This window comes from Athene cunicularia (genome assembly GCF_003259725.1).
Source record: "Athene cunicularia isolate RWA chromosome 2 unlocalized genomic scaffold, athCun1 chr2_part1, whole genome shotgun sequence".
In the NCBI taxonomy this organism is placed as follows: Eukaryota; Metazoa; Chordata; class Aves; order Strigiformes; family Strigidae; genus Athene; species Athene cunicularia.
This window is the reverse complement of record NW_020799095.1, coordinates 78,962,246-78,979,820: the sequence shown is the minus strand read 5'-3', so window position 1 is coordinate 78,979,820 and position 17,575 is coordinate 78,962,246. Positions and strand designations below refer to the sequence as shown.

The following is a 17,575-nucleotide window of genomic DNA, read 5'->3' as shown; positions in this document are numbered from 1 at the left end:
GGTGAAGGATCTTATGAGCTGTCTTAACTGGGCACCGTATTCTGGATGTTCTACTTCTTCCAGCTAGTTTTGTTTCTCTTCTTTTGTTCTTTCTTCCCCACTGCCCCCTTCTCATTTCTGTGATTATACCCACATTATGACCCCTGTTCTTCATTTTTTGCTCCTATCTTCTATTTAACATTGTGCTCTGTTGATCTTCAACTTTGGGTGAGTGGTTATCATGAAATAACTAGAAACACGCTTTTTATGGCTTATTTGTAAAAGACGTCCAGGTGTGCATTTTGCTTTGCAGTGAAGGTGAAGTAGCTGACGCATCCATAAAAGTAAATTTCATACCTATATGGAAGCTCTTTTGGTTACTTCTGCTCACAGAGAAGGCGTTCCTGTTCATCTTAGCTCATCTTCTGTTGATCTCTGGGGAAGAGGATTCAGATTTTAAGCCCTTTGAAATACTTCTGTGATAGTTGACTAAAAAATATGTAACATACTATAACTGCCCATAATGTGTGAGATGAAATATTGTGCCACATACTAAAGGGTATTTTGTATGCTTCTTAACCTTAGCATTCATATTCCTGATCCCTTTACTGTAATCTCATTTGGGTTTAAAAATTTTAAGATGACAGTAATAAAGAATAATACTTACCCGTGGATATAAATAAGAATGTTGGCTTGTAAAAATCTTTTAAGTGTTTACAGTTGACCCAGCATACACTATTTTATCATTAAAAATTCTCTGGGTATGCAAAATAGGTTTTGTTTGTAAATTAAGGATTTAAATTGGCAATTTATTTTTTTTTTTTTTCCAAATCCACAAATTAATTCTCTTGTTTTTACTTCATTTGTGTTCCTCATCATCTTGCACATATTTTCCTGCAGCTTACTCTGATCCTGAAAATTACTATGAGTTCACAGCTTGGTATCACACAGCCTCGTGCAACAGTTCTCGTAACACTTCTTTTGAGAAGGCATTGCTTCAGATACTAAGCGAATTTGTTGCTGAACTTTCTTGTGAGTTTGCATTAATTAAGTCAGAATGCCATAATGTAAAAATGCAGAGAGGAGGTCTACAGAATGAAATCTTTATATTTTCAGGTAAAACTCTGCCTTGTTTTTAAAGAATGATTAGAATTTTTATAGTTAATGGAATGTATTTACTGTTTATATACAGAAAGTACTGTAAGTGTCTAATAAAAAAGTTTCTTGATTGTGAAAATGCTTCTAAGTATTGCATGTGAAATTCATGCCAATAGCAAAAAGATAGTTAATCTACTCAAAAGTGCATATTTTATATTATTTCAGAAGAGCATTAGAACATTTTATAGCTGTGGGTAGATCAATGTGTTTTTAATTTTGTATCATAAAACATTACCATGTCCCTTGTTGCACACTAACATAGGAAGGAAAGTGATACAGTGCATTCTGTAACTCTCCAGATGACCTTCATCATTTATACAACAGGTGTATAAATCACTCCATGGATGTGCCTTGGTCTTTATAAATAGCTTCCAAATGACAGACTAAGGCTGGGTGTCTAATTTTCAAGAACTAAAGTTAAAATAGATGAACCTCAGTACTTTTCCTTCTTTAAGCGGCAACAATAAAATAATAATTTTCATAATTTTCCATTTCATTAAAACAAAAGGAGACTAAAGGAGACCTGGGTAAAACTCAGTTGACAAAAATTATCAAATCACAGAATACCAGGTTGGAAAGGACCTCAAGGATCATCTGGTCCAGCCTTTCTGGGCAAAATCACAGTCTAGACAAGATGGCCCAGCACCCTGTCCAGCCGAATCTTGAAAGGGTCCATTGCTGGGGAATCCCCCACTTCCCTGGGGAGATTATTCCAAAGGCTAATTGTTCTCATTGTGAAAGTTCTTCCTCTTACGTCCAGTTGGAATCTCCCCAGGAGTAATATGTGCCCATTACTTCTCTCCTTTTCCACATGACTCCTTGTAAAAAGGTAGTCTCCATCTTCTTGTAGCCACCCTTTAAATACTAGAACATGGTGGTAAGGTCTCCCCTAAGCCTTCTTTTCTCAAGGCTGAGCAAACCCAGTTCTCTCAGCCTTTCCTCACCTGTCAGGCTTCCCAGTGCCTTGATCATCTTTGTGGCCCTTCTCTGAATGCTCTCCAGCCTGTCCACATCGTTTTTGTATAGCAAGGACCAAAACTGAACACAGTATTCCAGGTGTGACCTGACAAGCGCTGAGTAGAGCGGGATAACGACTTCTTTGTCTCTGCTGGTGATGTCCTTGTTGATGCAGCCCAGCATCCTGTTGGCTTTCTTGCCGCTGCAGCACACTGTTCACTCGAGCTTGCTGTCCAACAGGACCCTCAGGTACCTTTCTGCAGAGCTGCTCCCCAGCCAGGGAGATCCCAGCCTGTGCTGCACTCCTGGAGTATGCTTTCCCAGGTGCAAGACCTTATATTTGTCTTTGCTGCACTTTCATAAGGTTCTTGTTAGCCCACTCTTCCAGCCTATCCAGGTCTTCCTGCAGGGTGGCTCTCCCTTCCAATGTTCAGTTCACTTGAAGTACTTTGTTATCAAAAGAGATACCTAAAATCTGAAGAGATGTCATTTATGATTGTTGAGCTGAATGTATATAAGAACATCTGCAATATTTTCTTGAACTTACTGCATCTAATTATTTCAGCTCTAAAAAAGCTATTGTTTTCATATGTTATATTAGCTTAGTCACTGTGTAGCAAGACATGCAATTTGAAAAAAATCCCTTTCTGAACAAAGTGTTTCAATTTGCTTCATTTTCCACTTTCCAGTTTTAATTTTCATGAAAATTAAATATCATTGCATATAAAAACAATGAAACTATTAGTTTTGTTTCTCTGAAAACTTTATTTGTAGTGGTGCCCTGGTTTCAGCTGGGATAGAGTTAATTTTCTTCCTAGTAGCTGGTACACTGCTGTGTTTTGGATTTAGTGTGAGAATAACATTGAAAACACACTGATGTTTTAGTTGTTGCTAAATTCTGCTTATCCTAAATAAAGGATTTTTCAGCTTCCCATGCTCTGCCAGGAAGCTGGTGCACAAGAGGCTGTGAGGGAGCATGGCCTGGACAGCTGACCTGAACTAGCCAAAGGGATGTTCCATGTCATAGGACGACATGCTCAGTGTATAAACTGGGGGGAGCTGGGTGGGGCGGGGCTTATCGCTGCTTGGGCATCAGTCAGTGGGTGGTGAGCAACTGCACTCTGTATCGCTTGTCTTTTCTTGGGTTTTATTTATTTTTAAAAATTATATTCCTTTTTATTACTTTAAAAAAATATATTTTATTTTAGCTATTAGATTGTTCTTATCTCAACCCATGAGTTTTACTTTTTTTCAGTTCTCCTTCCCATTCCACTGGAAGGGGTAAGGAGTGAGCAAGTGGCTGTGTGGTGCTTAGTTGCTGGCTGGGGTTAACCATGACAAGTGGATAGCACTGTCATATCTGAAGAGTCTCTTTACTGATAGTGTAGTTAGTTAAGGTTCATTTTAAGGTTACTGAGACTACATAAATGAGATTTAGCCAATATGTAGGTTTTACAGAATATTTGAGCACTAGAAGGAGAAGTTATCCAGTTAGAGATTTAGGTGGATGTAAACTTTGATACAACCCACTGGTAAACTACATGTTCTTAAGTAGCTTGAAGTCTTAGAAAGTAATTTTTATTTTCTAAGTAGCAGTTGGTGTTTCAGAATTACTTCCATTACTTACATGGCACCTTACTCTAATGTCAGTTCTGGAGAGCAGTCCAGCAGCTTTGTTAACTATTTCCCAAGCTTTCACCATAACATGTTAGTACTAGTCAGTTGATGAGGAATGTGGACCCATGCAAATGGATTACTAAAATGTAACTATGCTTTTTCTTCAGTACATACTTGGAAGTCTTCCTTCAGTTCTGTGTGTCACAGGCATTACTACAAGATGTAAAGGGTTGAGTGGGTGACACTCAGAAACTGATGTGTTTGTGCAGGGGGTGGGAGCAGGGAAAATCTTAAAAAGAACTAGACAGTGCCCTGATTGATTGATAATGATTGATTGATTGATTGATTGATTGATTGATTGATTGATTTACTGTGAGAGAAAATGAGTCCACTGCAGAAACAATCAAAAGCTGGAACTGTTAGGGTTTCTGGATGACTGTTTTAAAACCTGAGTCTTCGTAAAACCACAATGGCAGACAGGTAATCAGAGAGGGAGTAGTTTATTTGTTTTGAAAGGATTCAGGTATTTATAAATCTGGGAAGAGTCCAGAGTTATACATTTCCTTGCTATTAGAATTTACAAATAAATTACAGTTCCCATGAAATATTTAAGTCTACTGAAAATTAGAAATAGACATGCAATATCTATAAGAGGACAAGCCCTATGATTTCTTTAAAACTTTGCAAGAAATATGGTAAAAGTCCTAAATACTTACATCAGAACTGACTAGTATCTTAAACCAGAAAATAAAAAAAAAAGTCAATCTCATTGACTTTGTTCTTCTATAAACAGACTATGTTTTGTTAGATTTGCTTCCTTAGATAAACACAACAGACTGTGTCAGCAAATCATTTGTGATGCATCTCATAGACTAAACAAGGTACAGTTAGAATAAAAAGGCAACTGACATAATAAGGTACTCTCACAATAAAGTATAATAACATAAAAAAATGAAACATACTTTGTTTAGTAAATTAATAAATGAATGTAAAAGTTTTAGTGGAAATAAAATTTGTATCAGTTAAAATTACTAATATTTTATTGCCATTATGGATAAGGCAGATCACACTATCAGTCTGTAATTAGAAAGTATGAAAAGGGGCAAGAAAAATCAGGAAATTTTAAACATGTACTGTCTTATAAATATCAAACATGCTGTTTTGCAGTGGGAGTGTCTTTCCATTATTTCAGTGATTTTATCATTGATCTGGCTGAATTTTAGCTGCTTGATGGTGTTTGGCTTTTACGGTAGGGAAACAGAAGCCATAGTCTTGCTTAGTAGGTTAACTGTTAATTCAGAGGTTCTTAAAGGGGAAAGGAGAAAGGAAGTACAGGAGGAATACCATGAAATCACGGGCATGCAAATCATGCTTTGGGATTCCAGCAGAGGGGCGAGGGAGTCTAAAATAACATTGTACTCATTAAGCATTTTCTATCCTGTCCACTAAAAAAAACCCTGAATTTGTGGGGAAAGCTCATGATCAAAGTTCATCTTCTTTGTACAGACAAGAGTATCAAATTAAGAGAGCATGAATAAATTTGGTTTTGTCAATTTGTGTGTGTACTGAACCATGCAAGCCTATTAAAGTGTTGGGGTATTTTTCTTTTTCTTCTTAGCTTTCTATATATATAATTAATCCCTGTATACAAATGAAGCACTCTCTGGATATGAAGCATTGATACTATTTACTGTTAGACTTTGTCAGACTGCTAATGGGTCTACTTTTTGTTATATATTTTATATATTTCAGCCAGATAAAAGTCACACTTTTAACTACTGTGACTTAAAATAATTAATATTCCAGTGGAAGACACTTCATAAAAAGTGGTCCAAAATTCCTGAGAAAATAAAGGATTTGAAAAAAGTAAACATTGCCTTTGGCTAGGGAGATGGAGTAGATCAGATGTAACAGAGCTCCCTTGTACCCCAACATTTCTGCAATTCTTTGCTGCTGGTTCTGCACTGATTGAAAGGAAAATTTTTTCCTATCTAGGATTGTATTTGTGCAAATATTTTTGAGTAAGGAAATTAGTCTTCTCTGCTTATATTTAATTGATATAATAAGAAGAATAGTGATAATCCACCTATTTAACCTGGCTTCAGGAATCCTTTGACATATTCTTTTTATTGAATAGAAATAGATAATAAGGGTGGAAAGTATGTCTGAAATATAAGTGGACCTAAATAATAGTACCTGTCTAGATGGGGAGGCTGCAAGTCTATTGATGCTGAGCTACAGATGCCTGATGTAGGCAAAATTACCATGAATTAACTTTTAAGAGTCCTATTTTTATAATCCTGAGCACTTTCAAAGACATTGCATTAATTGCTCAGGGTTTATCTAGACATTAAAACCAACATATTCAAGAATAACAGACTGTCCCCTTGTTTCCATTCAGCTACAATCAAAAGATTTATTGGTACATCCTTTAAATCTTATCCTAACTCATACTCACATTCTTTTATCTTTTCTTGTATTCTGACCTCTTTCCATCAAAGATTCTGAAAAAAATATTTGTTTCAATTTTGGCAAAACATCTTACAGAGAGATTTTTTCAAGCAATAAGTGGAACTTATTGCTTAAAACAGAAGGGAAGGGAAAGTTCTGAACCATTGCCTCAAATATACTACATTGAAGGCACTCTGCAAATGGTACAGGGTATGCTCTCCCGGGTATGGAATGAATGCTTGAGTCCACCCAGACTGTCCAGAGTGTTGTGGTGACAAATGCATTTATCATACAAAGTATTAAGTACTGTTACAGTGTTTTTTTATCTCATTAAACTCAGTACTTTGCTACTTTATAAAATTATGCCATACTGTTTTGGGCTGTGATCCTGTCAAGTCTGTCAAGGTAGCCAGTACTAGATCAGCTTAGTACTTTGCTAGAACTTTTGTAAGACCCTGTTTTAGATTTTAAGCCAGACTCACAATTTCTGTGGACTGATTTAAATTAAAATCAATCAGATCAGTCCTCTAGATAGCAGTAGGGTTTTTTGGAATTAGCACAGAAAATCTGTAATCTGACAAGGTGTGTTTCAAGTGCTGTTTTATGGTGAGACAAGACAATTATTTTTGTTCTTAAGTTTATAAAAGGGGGCATAATAATGCAATGCTTTAATCTAATTACAAACTTAAATTCTACATTCCAAATCTGAGTAAAGTAAGAATAATAGATAGTCACTCTGTATAGCTTTGCAAAATAAAGTTAGATTTGTAACTGTGATTCATTTGGAAGAATAAGGAAAGGGGAGGAGTGAATTTTGGTAATTTTATTTTTGTCAATTCTCATATTAAAATAAGTGATACACTATCAGGGACTGTAGTGACAGGACGAGGGATAATGGTTTTAAACTGAAAGAGGGTAGATTTAGATTAGCTAAGAGGAAGAAATTCTTTACTGAGAGGGTGGTGAGACACTGAACAAGTTGCCCAGAGAAGCTGTGGCTGCCCCTTCCCTGGAAGTGTTCCAGGCCAGGATGGACGGGGCTTTGGGCAACCTGATCCAGTGAAGGTGTACCTGCCATGGCAGGGGATTGGAACTAGACAGCCTTTAAGGTCCCTTCCAACCCAAACCAGTCTATGATTCTACAATTCTATGTTACCATCCTTAGATGCTAAGGAATGTATTGGTGTTTTAAAGAGTGACTTCAGATTGCAGTTCATCCAAGAAGAGGTTATTCATATGATTACCAAATACTGAGCCTGAAGTCTCAAGGGAGCAATGGAAGACAAGACGCAGAGAGAGTAAATCTGTAGTCAAGCTTTTGACAGATGATTCTCTACAGACCTAGAAATGGTGAAACACTGGATTACATACTGAATAACAGTTTACAGAATGGAATACACTTTGAAAAGAAATAATAAGAGTGTGGAAGAATATAGAGACAACTCTAAAGTTGCAGGACATATAAAATGGTTCCATATGTGATAATTTTTTCTGATTTGTTGTCTTCATCAGAAGGAACTTAAAATTTTTGGTCCATGTCTTCCAGCAAAGAGTGACAAGAATCTGGAAGGGATATATAAAAATATCAGATTTATTAAATTTAATGTAATACAGAATATTGTTGCACATGATTTCAAGGACAGGTACATGAAAATCAAGTTTAGAAAAGCATGTCTTCATTAGAATGATTTGGTTTGTATGAACTGCAGGGGTTTTTGGAGCTTTCTCCCAGAATATCTTACTCCATTCCAAACTAATTTGTGTATCTTTTTTCTTCAGAACACAACTTTCATCTTAGCTCTGGTCACTAAGTAGTAAAAAAAACCCGTTTTCTTAGCTGCCATGCCAGCTTTACCACCTGCACTGGACAGAAACACTACATAGCCCTACACCAGTGTCAACCCAAGAAGCTGATCGCTGTTCAGCTGGGGTCGTAACAGACACCTCTTTGGCAGGCAGATACAGGGGCAAACTTTCACATCTGAGCTACCCAAGAATCTGAAACAGTCAGTCCTGAAGCTTGACTGATTACTACTTCCCATAGTTGAGGATGTCATTCTGTCAGCACGCTCAAACATACACTCTCTTCCTTAGTTGACCTCTTGGTAAAATTTGTAATTTCCTTTCCCAGAATCTGAAACACTGTATCATAGGCAGTAAAACTGAAAGGGTCCTCTGCTTACCATTCTACCTCAAGGCAAGATATGAGCTTCAATATTCCTACAGATGTGTCCCGCATAATCTTTAAAACCTCAGAAGACTATATAGAGTCCCAAGGAAGTATGACTAAGTACTGCACATCCTCACCATTGGAAAGTTTTTTTTCTAAGATATTTATGTTATTGCCCTTGATGTAGTTTATACCTGTTACTTCTTGTTCTGTCTCAGAACAAGATTCCTAAATCTAGAAATTATTCCATTAACTTTCTCTTTGAAATAGCTTTTGCATATCTTAGAAGAATCTGACCATGTAATTTTTCTGATATTGTCTTCATTGAATTAAACCACCTCAAGTTCAGTCTTTTTGGCCATATTTGATAGACCTTGATTACTGTCCACTATAATAAGTTCTCTATGTTTGTTTTCAGTGCCTCAAGCTTCATGCAGTAGTTCTCAGGACACCCATGCTAACATGGGAATATTAGTTTTGATTTTCTAAAATCCCTATATCTGTTACTTAAATAGAAAATGAATTATTTTCCCTGTACCTTTGTTAGTGAGGGAGCTTTTACCAAAATATGCACTTATAGAAACATTTTGATAACACATTTCCATGGAAATACAGCAGAGTTCAACTTTCTGGATTATCCGATAGTTTCCTTTGTGGTTGCAGGAACCAGGTCCTGTAGTCCAGTTAAAAAAGTTTTAAGGTCCATTTTAGAATTATTTGGGTGTTCTGGTCTCTTTGGCTACTCTTGGTTTGTATTTAATTCATGGAAACTTCATACTCATTTGCCCTGACTGGGAGAATGCCCTTTAGCTTAAGTAGATTTTGTCTACTATTTTATAATCAGAACAAGTCAACTACTTTCTATCTGCTTTTGTAAGAGTTTGCGTTCAATAAACCTGTATCTCAGATGCCCTATTTTGAGTTTAATATTCTTGCACAGGGGTGATTATTAACATGCTATTTCAGATGAGATCTTACCGGTGCCTTTTACATCATTAGTGCTTTTCTTTTGATCGTAAGAACCTCTCTCAAATGATTTAACAGCACCACACTTCCCCTTTTCACTGTGACTGATTGTGCTCGCAGTCCTCCTTAATCAAATATATACAGGCCTTCTGCATTCTTTTATTTCTTCTCTATTTAAATCTTGTTCTTATTCACAGCTTCTCTCAGTTTTGTTGTCAGCATAGTTCATTGGGACTTCTTGTGATAATCTTGTTAGCGGAAATTTTTAGTATAGTCTGTCTAATAGCAAGATCCTGAGTAATCCCTTTAGCAATTTCTCTCCAACTCTTATTTCCCTTTTAAGCATCATTCAGTATTTGGTTTTAAATTTCACTCTAATCATAGTCTTCTGTAGCTTATTACATTTTTATGTGCTGCCATATCAGGTGCTTTCAAATTAATTATGTGTTTATCGTCATTGGAAGACAACATTGAATCGTATTACTTTCCGCTTACCTGCACGTGTTTCAGCATTCATTCATGAATTCTTTACATAGTATAGAAGTCTGATCAGCTGTTCTGTGGTTTCTTGGATTCTTTTTTATTTTTCTGAAAAATTTCTAATACATTTCTTAACAGTCACAGGTTAGTACCAGTCATAGGGTATCACCACAGATACATTGCAAACCTCCCATTATCATCTGCATGACCCTTTCATGGGCCAGTTCTATTTAGGAAGATGGAAACAGATGTTACTCAGACTTTCTAATCTAAGTACATTAAACGTTGAATAGTGTGACTGCTTCTAGTCTCCAGGTCTTGGTACGGATATGATAGAATGGAAGAGGTTATGGAGCAGGCCCAAGAACATGGAGAAATAAACAAACTTATGCATATCCTCTGCATGTTTCATAAAAAAACCCACTCTATTTTCTTGTCATACAGCAAAATATCTGCATGTTCAGTTACACCCGTTCTGTTTCCTCTCTTATCTAGTTTCATGTCGTGTTCTAGCAGCTCCTCCATGCTGTTGTGCAGTGCTCTGTGAACAATGCATCATTTATTTCACACTGTCATTACACAATTTGTGCAGCAAGCATAACTCTTTCACTTACTGCATCATATACCAATCTAAATCTCCTGTATTAAAACGTGCATTCATTTTCTTCCCCATGCTTCAGTCTCATGTTCTTTCATATCATAGTATATCTTCATTTGTTTTTTCCCATCTGCTTTTATATGAAAATGGCATTAAATACTGAGCTATTGTCTCACCTACTCCCATTTCTGGTCTAAATCTCTTTCTGAATTAGTCAATTAAACACGTTAACCTGATTAGTCACTCTGTGATGTATCTATCTTTAGAGAAATCTTTCTGGCAGAAAACACTGCTGGTAAAACATATCAAAATTTTGTTCATCAGGTACCAGATAAGCCTCAGGCAGAACCCTTTACTACAAGGCAAAGACTTAAAGACATGGAGTTACTGCTGATTAATAATTCCATTTTGTCTTCTGCCTCTGTAAAGCAGTCTTGAATAAACAGAATTGATGAGTACAAACATCTTAGAAATACATTCATATGATTTTATCTTAAAAGTTTTTATGCTTTTGGAGTGCTGTTTTATGTGAAATAAAGCACATTATTCTAGGATAAGTTAATTAAATATTTTGGTAACAGCTACATGAGGTATGATCCAGCATTAAATTTTACTTAACATAGGCAATTGAGTCACTTTCACAGCATCAAAATTTCTGAATACAATTCTCCTGCTTTATAATTTTATTTTTTTTAATCAGATGCAGCTGTGAGATTAATACAGTACAAAATGTCGTATGTTTCTTATGGCTTCTGTGGAGAGACAATTTGCTATCATACCCTGTACTAGCTTTATGAAATATTTTTTGTCCTGTATTACTATTCTGCAGAGCTTGATTTCTGTGTTATTTTTAGTAGACTAGATACTGAATAGTCAGTTCTAATTTGGTTTTCTTCAGTTCTTTCTCTCACAACATGGTGATTATTTATATTACTGATACACAGGAACTTGAAAAAGAAATACATTATTCAAGAGAATATTGTAATAGTCCTAAACATCAGAAGAGAGTGCAAAATAATAGCTTATAGGGTGCAAGAACAAATTGTCGTGTGCATTTCAGTTTGTGAGGTGTGAAGTGGCAACTATATAAAATACACTGTAAAGATAGAAAATTTTGCTAAGATGTTTATACTTTCAAAGTGAAGGTATACAAGTAGGAGTTTTCCATTAGTGAAAAAGCTGAAACAAGTTTATCTGCTAAAGAAACTTTTCATCAGCTGGCTAAATAGGCTACAGGTCCCTACTTCAGATTAATTTCTCTTTTTTGTGCTTTCTGCTAGATAGCAAACAGATGACGCTTCTGAGAAACAAACTTTTTAGCCCATTGTAAGAGAAGTCTACCTTGCTCCAATTAAATAAACTGAAAATTCTGAATGATTTACTAGAAATGTGGCTATAATAGTCAATAAAAAGAGTAGAATTATTCCTCTGGTACACAAAATGATTGGTTTTCCAGACAGAAAGGTTGGAAAATGCCTTTAGTTACATGTATTTGTAAAGCTCTCTTTCCCATAAAGCCATCTTGGTCTGTCTATACTAATACATAAAAAAGGCATGATTTTGGCATAATCTGCAGAGCTCTTCTTCTCTCAGTCAGTAGCAGTGTCAAAAAATGCTAGGCCAGTTAGTAAGAGCCACTGGGGATCAAGTGAATCCTGCCAGCCTCAACAAATGAAGATAAACCAAACCAAATCCAGCAAATTCTGCTGAAGGTTTGTGCATAGTGACTAAAAAGTCATTATTAAGGCAGGCAAAACCCAATAGCCAGGTAAGCGCTGACTCTGCAAAAGGAAGGAAGGTCTTAATTACCTCTGCGTACTGGATACTGATGCTGCTAATTAAAGATCTATGCTAAAGAAAGGCTACCACTGCCAAATTGAAGTACAATTCAGGATAATCATAGCGAATTAGCTCAAATTCTGCTGTTTTCTGCCAAGAATATAATGCTGAGTTAGTCTGTTGTGATGAAGTCATTCTGCAGATGATTGTACAGACTTCATCAAATGGTATAACATGATCCAACAGGAAAAAAATGTTTCATTCAGAACACTTGTTCTGCATCATACACTGATTTCTGGTTTGATGTACTATTTTTGCACTACTTCTTAATAATTATCAGAGCTTAGATTTCAGTTTCATTTTGTATTACTTACAAAAGCAGCTATAGTAGTTTATTTAAAACATTATTGGATATAGGCCATACTAAAATGTAATTGATGGACATATCCCTGGTAAGCAGATGGAGTGAAAAGTGATGAATAGAAAAATACGTTCTAATAAATAGATGATGTATAAAATATATACATTTTTCCATCATCAACTAGCAGAATACTGCAAGAAAATCTCATCTTTTTTCAAATAGATAAAGATGCATTCTAAACATATCTATCTATCTATCTATCTATCTATCTATCTATCTATCTATCTATCTATCTATCTATCTATCTATCTATCTATCTAATCTATCTATCTATCTATCTATCTATCTATCTATCTATCTATCTATCTATCTATCTATCTATCTAATCTATCTATCTATCTAATCTCACTTAAGTTCCACATTTTTCCTTGTTTTTTTGGTCCATAGTTGTATGAAACCCAGGAACATACAATCCTAGCAATGGAATTCAGTCTTTGTGCAACTGTAGTTCAATATATGGAGCAACAAAGTGCTAAGAGCTGAGGTATTTTCAATAGCTCTTAGGTATTTTAATATGGTAATATGGATAAATGTTTTTAAAGTGTATACAGTTTGGTTTAGTTACATCAATAGAATGCACTTGTTTTTAAGAAATAATGATTCATCAACATATTGATGAAACATTTTAGGTCATACCATATAGGACAACTTCATTTTTAAGGTCTTTAGAATATCTGCTAGGTTAATATCAATAGAGACAACTAACCATTTAAATAACAAGAATACAAAAGTAGAGGTAGTTTGCATACTGAGTCCTTTGCTGATAGACCTCAGCCCCTCTCGACACAGACTGGTGTAAGGAGTCTATATTGTAGTTTTCATGTACCTGTCCATTCAGTTGTTGGTTAAGAGGATTATAGTGAACAGTTAAAAGTGTGTATCCATCACTGAAAGTCATGAATGTTGCAGTGCAGTCTCAAATGCAGAAACATCCTAAAAGCTTTCTTTCTAGATGAATTATAATATCACTACTGACCAGCTGGTAACTTCTTTCCAAAGAATGTAAAATTCCACTTGGGTCAGTCATCTGTTCCACCTTTAAAGACACCACGTTGAGCATAACACTTTTGCTCTTACCTGAAGAAAACAAACAGTAACATAAAATACCAACGTACTTCTTATGATGCTCATCTTCTTTACTTTTGTAAGACTGTTGAGAATTATTAAGTGGTTGGCTCAATGCATTCCTTGTCATTGTCACTTATTAACAGCCTTATTTAAATTGGTATTCAGTAACAGAATCCTGTTAAAAAACTTATTTGGTTTGTCTCTGCAGATCATACCCCACACAAATTGTGAAGTTTTAAATAAATATTATGGAGTTGATACACTTTTTTCCCCTTAGCTCTTTTCCCTATCTAGTTCATGTATAAAAATGAGCTAGATATGAAGGCGATTTTTAGTTCTTTGTCGTATCTGAAAAATGGGGTTTGCAGGTGTTTGTTTTTGCAAGCACAGATATGGATCACAGGTTTAAATATGTATGTCTTCAGGAACCCTACTCTGAAAAAAGGAGTAAAAAGAAATACTGTGCTACATCTAAGTATTTTTTCAATATGATGCATTATCTTAAGATACTATACTGTAAGCATCCCACTAATATACTGTTTACGTGACAGAGCCTGAAGCTCCAAATATAATGGGAATGGCATAAAAAATGAAAACAGTACATTTGAAAGTAACTAGTAAGACTGTATGATTTGTCTTTCTGGTTTGAATGAACTAAAGTAACTTTAATATAAAACATATGCAACTAAGGCATTTGAAAAAATGGAAAACGAGCATTATCAGGATTCTACGGAGTGACACTGTTTATTGCTCAACCACTAGTATAAACAGCATAACTAGCAGAATATTATAACTCTTTATCAAATGCTATTTGAAAATAAATAGCTGGGAAAGAGCATGTTAAAAAATGTTTAGCAGTGAAGAAATTAAACTCTATTTAACTGTAACCCATAGAATGACTAAAGGCTACCTATTATTTATTTTCATGTGGTAACTAGAAATGAACAGACCACTGGGTCGTTACAGTAGGCTGAAGCACTGCATGTCCACATGTTATCTCCATAATTTCCTACTCACAACAGCTCTAAATTAGTTAGCATTAGTTTGAATTATTAGTAGCTAAAGAGAGAGCATAATATGCAGTATTGTCTTTGTGAAAATACAGACTTTGTTAAAAAAACACCATACCAAGTAATAGCAGCATATGGAACTTCCTACAGTATGGATAGCAAATTAATTTGAGAATGGCCCTCTGAAATGAATGCAGCTTTTTAAGGCAATAGCAACACAGATTAAGCAACACTTTGACAGTTTTATATATTTATCTTCCTGTTGCACATCAGAAACAGCTCTGGCTGGCAGACCATTTCATCAGTTAAAGGCATTTAGAGAATTGTATCTGTACTTTGAGGGAGAATACTAAAGCTGATGTAGTTTTCACTGGGGTATTATACACATTAGAGTATTGACTTTCTTCTCCATGCATACATTTGTGGATTTTGGCAGAGTATAGAAACAATGGGTTTTGGTCCTCCTGATAGGTGAAATTCACTTTAATTCACAAAGTTTACACACCCTTTAAGGCTTACTGGAAACAGCAAAATAAGTGGTATAAATGTTTGTCTTTAATTCTGCCTACTATGAACAAATGCACTTTACACAAGTATTTCTGAATGTTATCTCTCCTTACTGATTGCAGTCAAGTACAGATGCTTTATTATAGGTGCAATCTGTGGAAGAAACCCTGATCTCAGGTAACAGTATTAACCTGGGCTTCTACATTACTTATTCTGGCTTAACCAAGAAAAGAATTCTCATTTTTCAGTGCATACATGCTGTATGTATACAAATATACATCTCTTGCCGCTAAAATATTTTTGATTTACCCTCTTGTATGGTTGGAGCCAGAAGAAAAAAATTTGTGTATAAAATCATGGAAAAAAGTTTCCATGTTTTTCCATTCCCCAAATAATTACATGAATTTCCTCATGTTCTCCTATGTGTTGGCTATTTTTCCACACTGTGTATGAACTGATATTTGCATTCCTGTTTTCACCATTTTTCATAAATTCACCTCTTTGCCATGAGGCACACAGAAAGACTCAGCACACTCCACTCTTGCAGATGGTCCTGCAGTTCATTCAAAACCTGCAGCAGTGCTCTATGGTGCAAAATCTGCTAGAACTGGAGTGCTTACTGTTTTATGTGATATTTTTCCCTTTTTGCCAAAGAAACGAAGCAGGCTAATCTCTTGAGTTCTACTAAATTGACAAGATTACTGACGAATGTGAGTGGCAAACTTAACATATATGATTGATAGATTATACGTATTCAAGAAGATTAACTTGCAATTCCATTACTATAGTCTGCCTATTCAACAATAGCTTTAATTATGCTGTATATTCTTAAAAGCAATGATCTTTTTAAATGCAGGAAACTTAAAGTGTTACAGAAGTAGCATTACCATAGATACTAGCCCCAAATGAACCTAAAATGACCAACATAACAAATTTTCTGGTAGGTTGAGTTGATTGTTTTTGAACATCAGCTTTTGTGCTCCTAATTATGTCAGTGTTTTCCTATTACTGCTTAATTAATATTCCATATCAGTATTTCTACATAGCCTCAACAGGTAAACAACAAAACCTTTAGACTTCTCTGTAACTGATAATTGACATACAAATTTGGAGTTTTTTCCCGTGTTTGTTTTAAAAGCTTATAAAATGGATGAGGCATGTTATTATATATGAGCAATTGGAAAAACATACTAGGTTGCGTTTATTTTTTCTCTGCTATGATGGGAGTTGTTTACTATGACATTTCAAAAGACTGAAAATACACATTTTGTATATACAGTGTGGTTGAGTGTAAGCATTTTTGAAGAGGAAAGAGGATTCTGGGAAGGAGTGGCTGTCTTTTCAAAACTGAACAAGTTGTAAACTTTCTGAAGTAGTACTTATATCAAAAAGTGTTGAAAAATTGGAATTCTTGGAAAGTCAGAAAAATAGTCTGTGATATTCAGTTCAATGCTGTCTCCCCAGTTTGTATTTTGTTTTTAATGCAGCAGGAATACAGGGCAGAAGGTGTATTTTTTCAGACAGAAAACCCATGGTAACACAGGCTGTGAAGAAAATTCATTGCCTGATAAGAGGAATAAATGGAGCGTTTAGTTGGATTGCATTAGATTCTTAAATAATACGTGCCTTTCAAAAGCCTCCTATGTATTATGGAGCTATCGTACTTTAGATGTTAAAGTTACCATCAAAAGTAACATCAAATACTTTACAATCATGACAGTATAGTTTATATTACACCATATAAGAACAGAAGAGATTGTTTTCCAAAGTGAGGGAACCTTTCATCATATCTTTTTCTTTCTTATTTGTATTAAAGACTTTAATGCAATGTCATTTACACCTGGCTTTCAGGTTTACACCTCCACAGATCATCCAGTCCAACACCTTGCTGAATGCAGGTTCAGGAGGCTGCTCAGGGCTGTGTCCAGTCGGGTTTTGACCATCCTCAAGGATGGAGACTCCATGACATCTCTGGCAATATCCTCCAGTATTCAGTCATCTTTATTGTCTGGTGCGTTTGTTTTTTTTTTTTTTTATCTCCAGCCAGAACTTCCTGTATTTCAATTTGTGCCTAAATACATTTCTCATTTACTTTCCTTATGATAGTCACTGAAAGTCACCCTGTGAAATACCTATATGACATTGTAGCTATACTTTCCTTTTTTTGAACATTCCTACCATAACACTCAGCTCCTCTATATCTTATATCTTTCCTCTTTTTCCCGTTTTCCCTTTTAAATCTCACATAAGTATTTAAGTGAATACCAGTGTTTCCATTTTTGTGGTTTGAATGAATAGTATAAAGAATCCTACTGCACACTAACTGTGAAATTTTCTAATTACCTGAAACCATCTAGAATATTATCTCTTCAGGCACCTATGTACAGAGGTTTGAAGCCAAATTCATGTATAGT

At 35.3% G+C, this 17,575-nt stretch overlaps 1 protein-coding gene across 1 annotated transcript in view; it reads left to right on the top strand.

Moving 5' to 3' along the window:
• ZPBP (zona pellucida binding protein) overlaps positions 1-13,052 on the top strand; it is a 32,788-nt gene extending 19,736 nt beyond the window's left edge. The window contains 4 exon segments of the mRNA XM_026841393.1: positions 880-1,095; positions 6,259-6,361; positions 6,363-6,433; positions 12,964-13,052. Of these exon segments, the coding sequence (XP_026697194.1) occupies positions 880-1,095; positions 6,259-6,361; positions 6,363-6,433; positions 12,964-13,052 (479 nt within the window).
• The last annotated feature ends 4,523 nt before the right edge of the window (positions 13,053-17,575 follow it).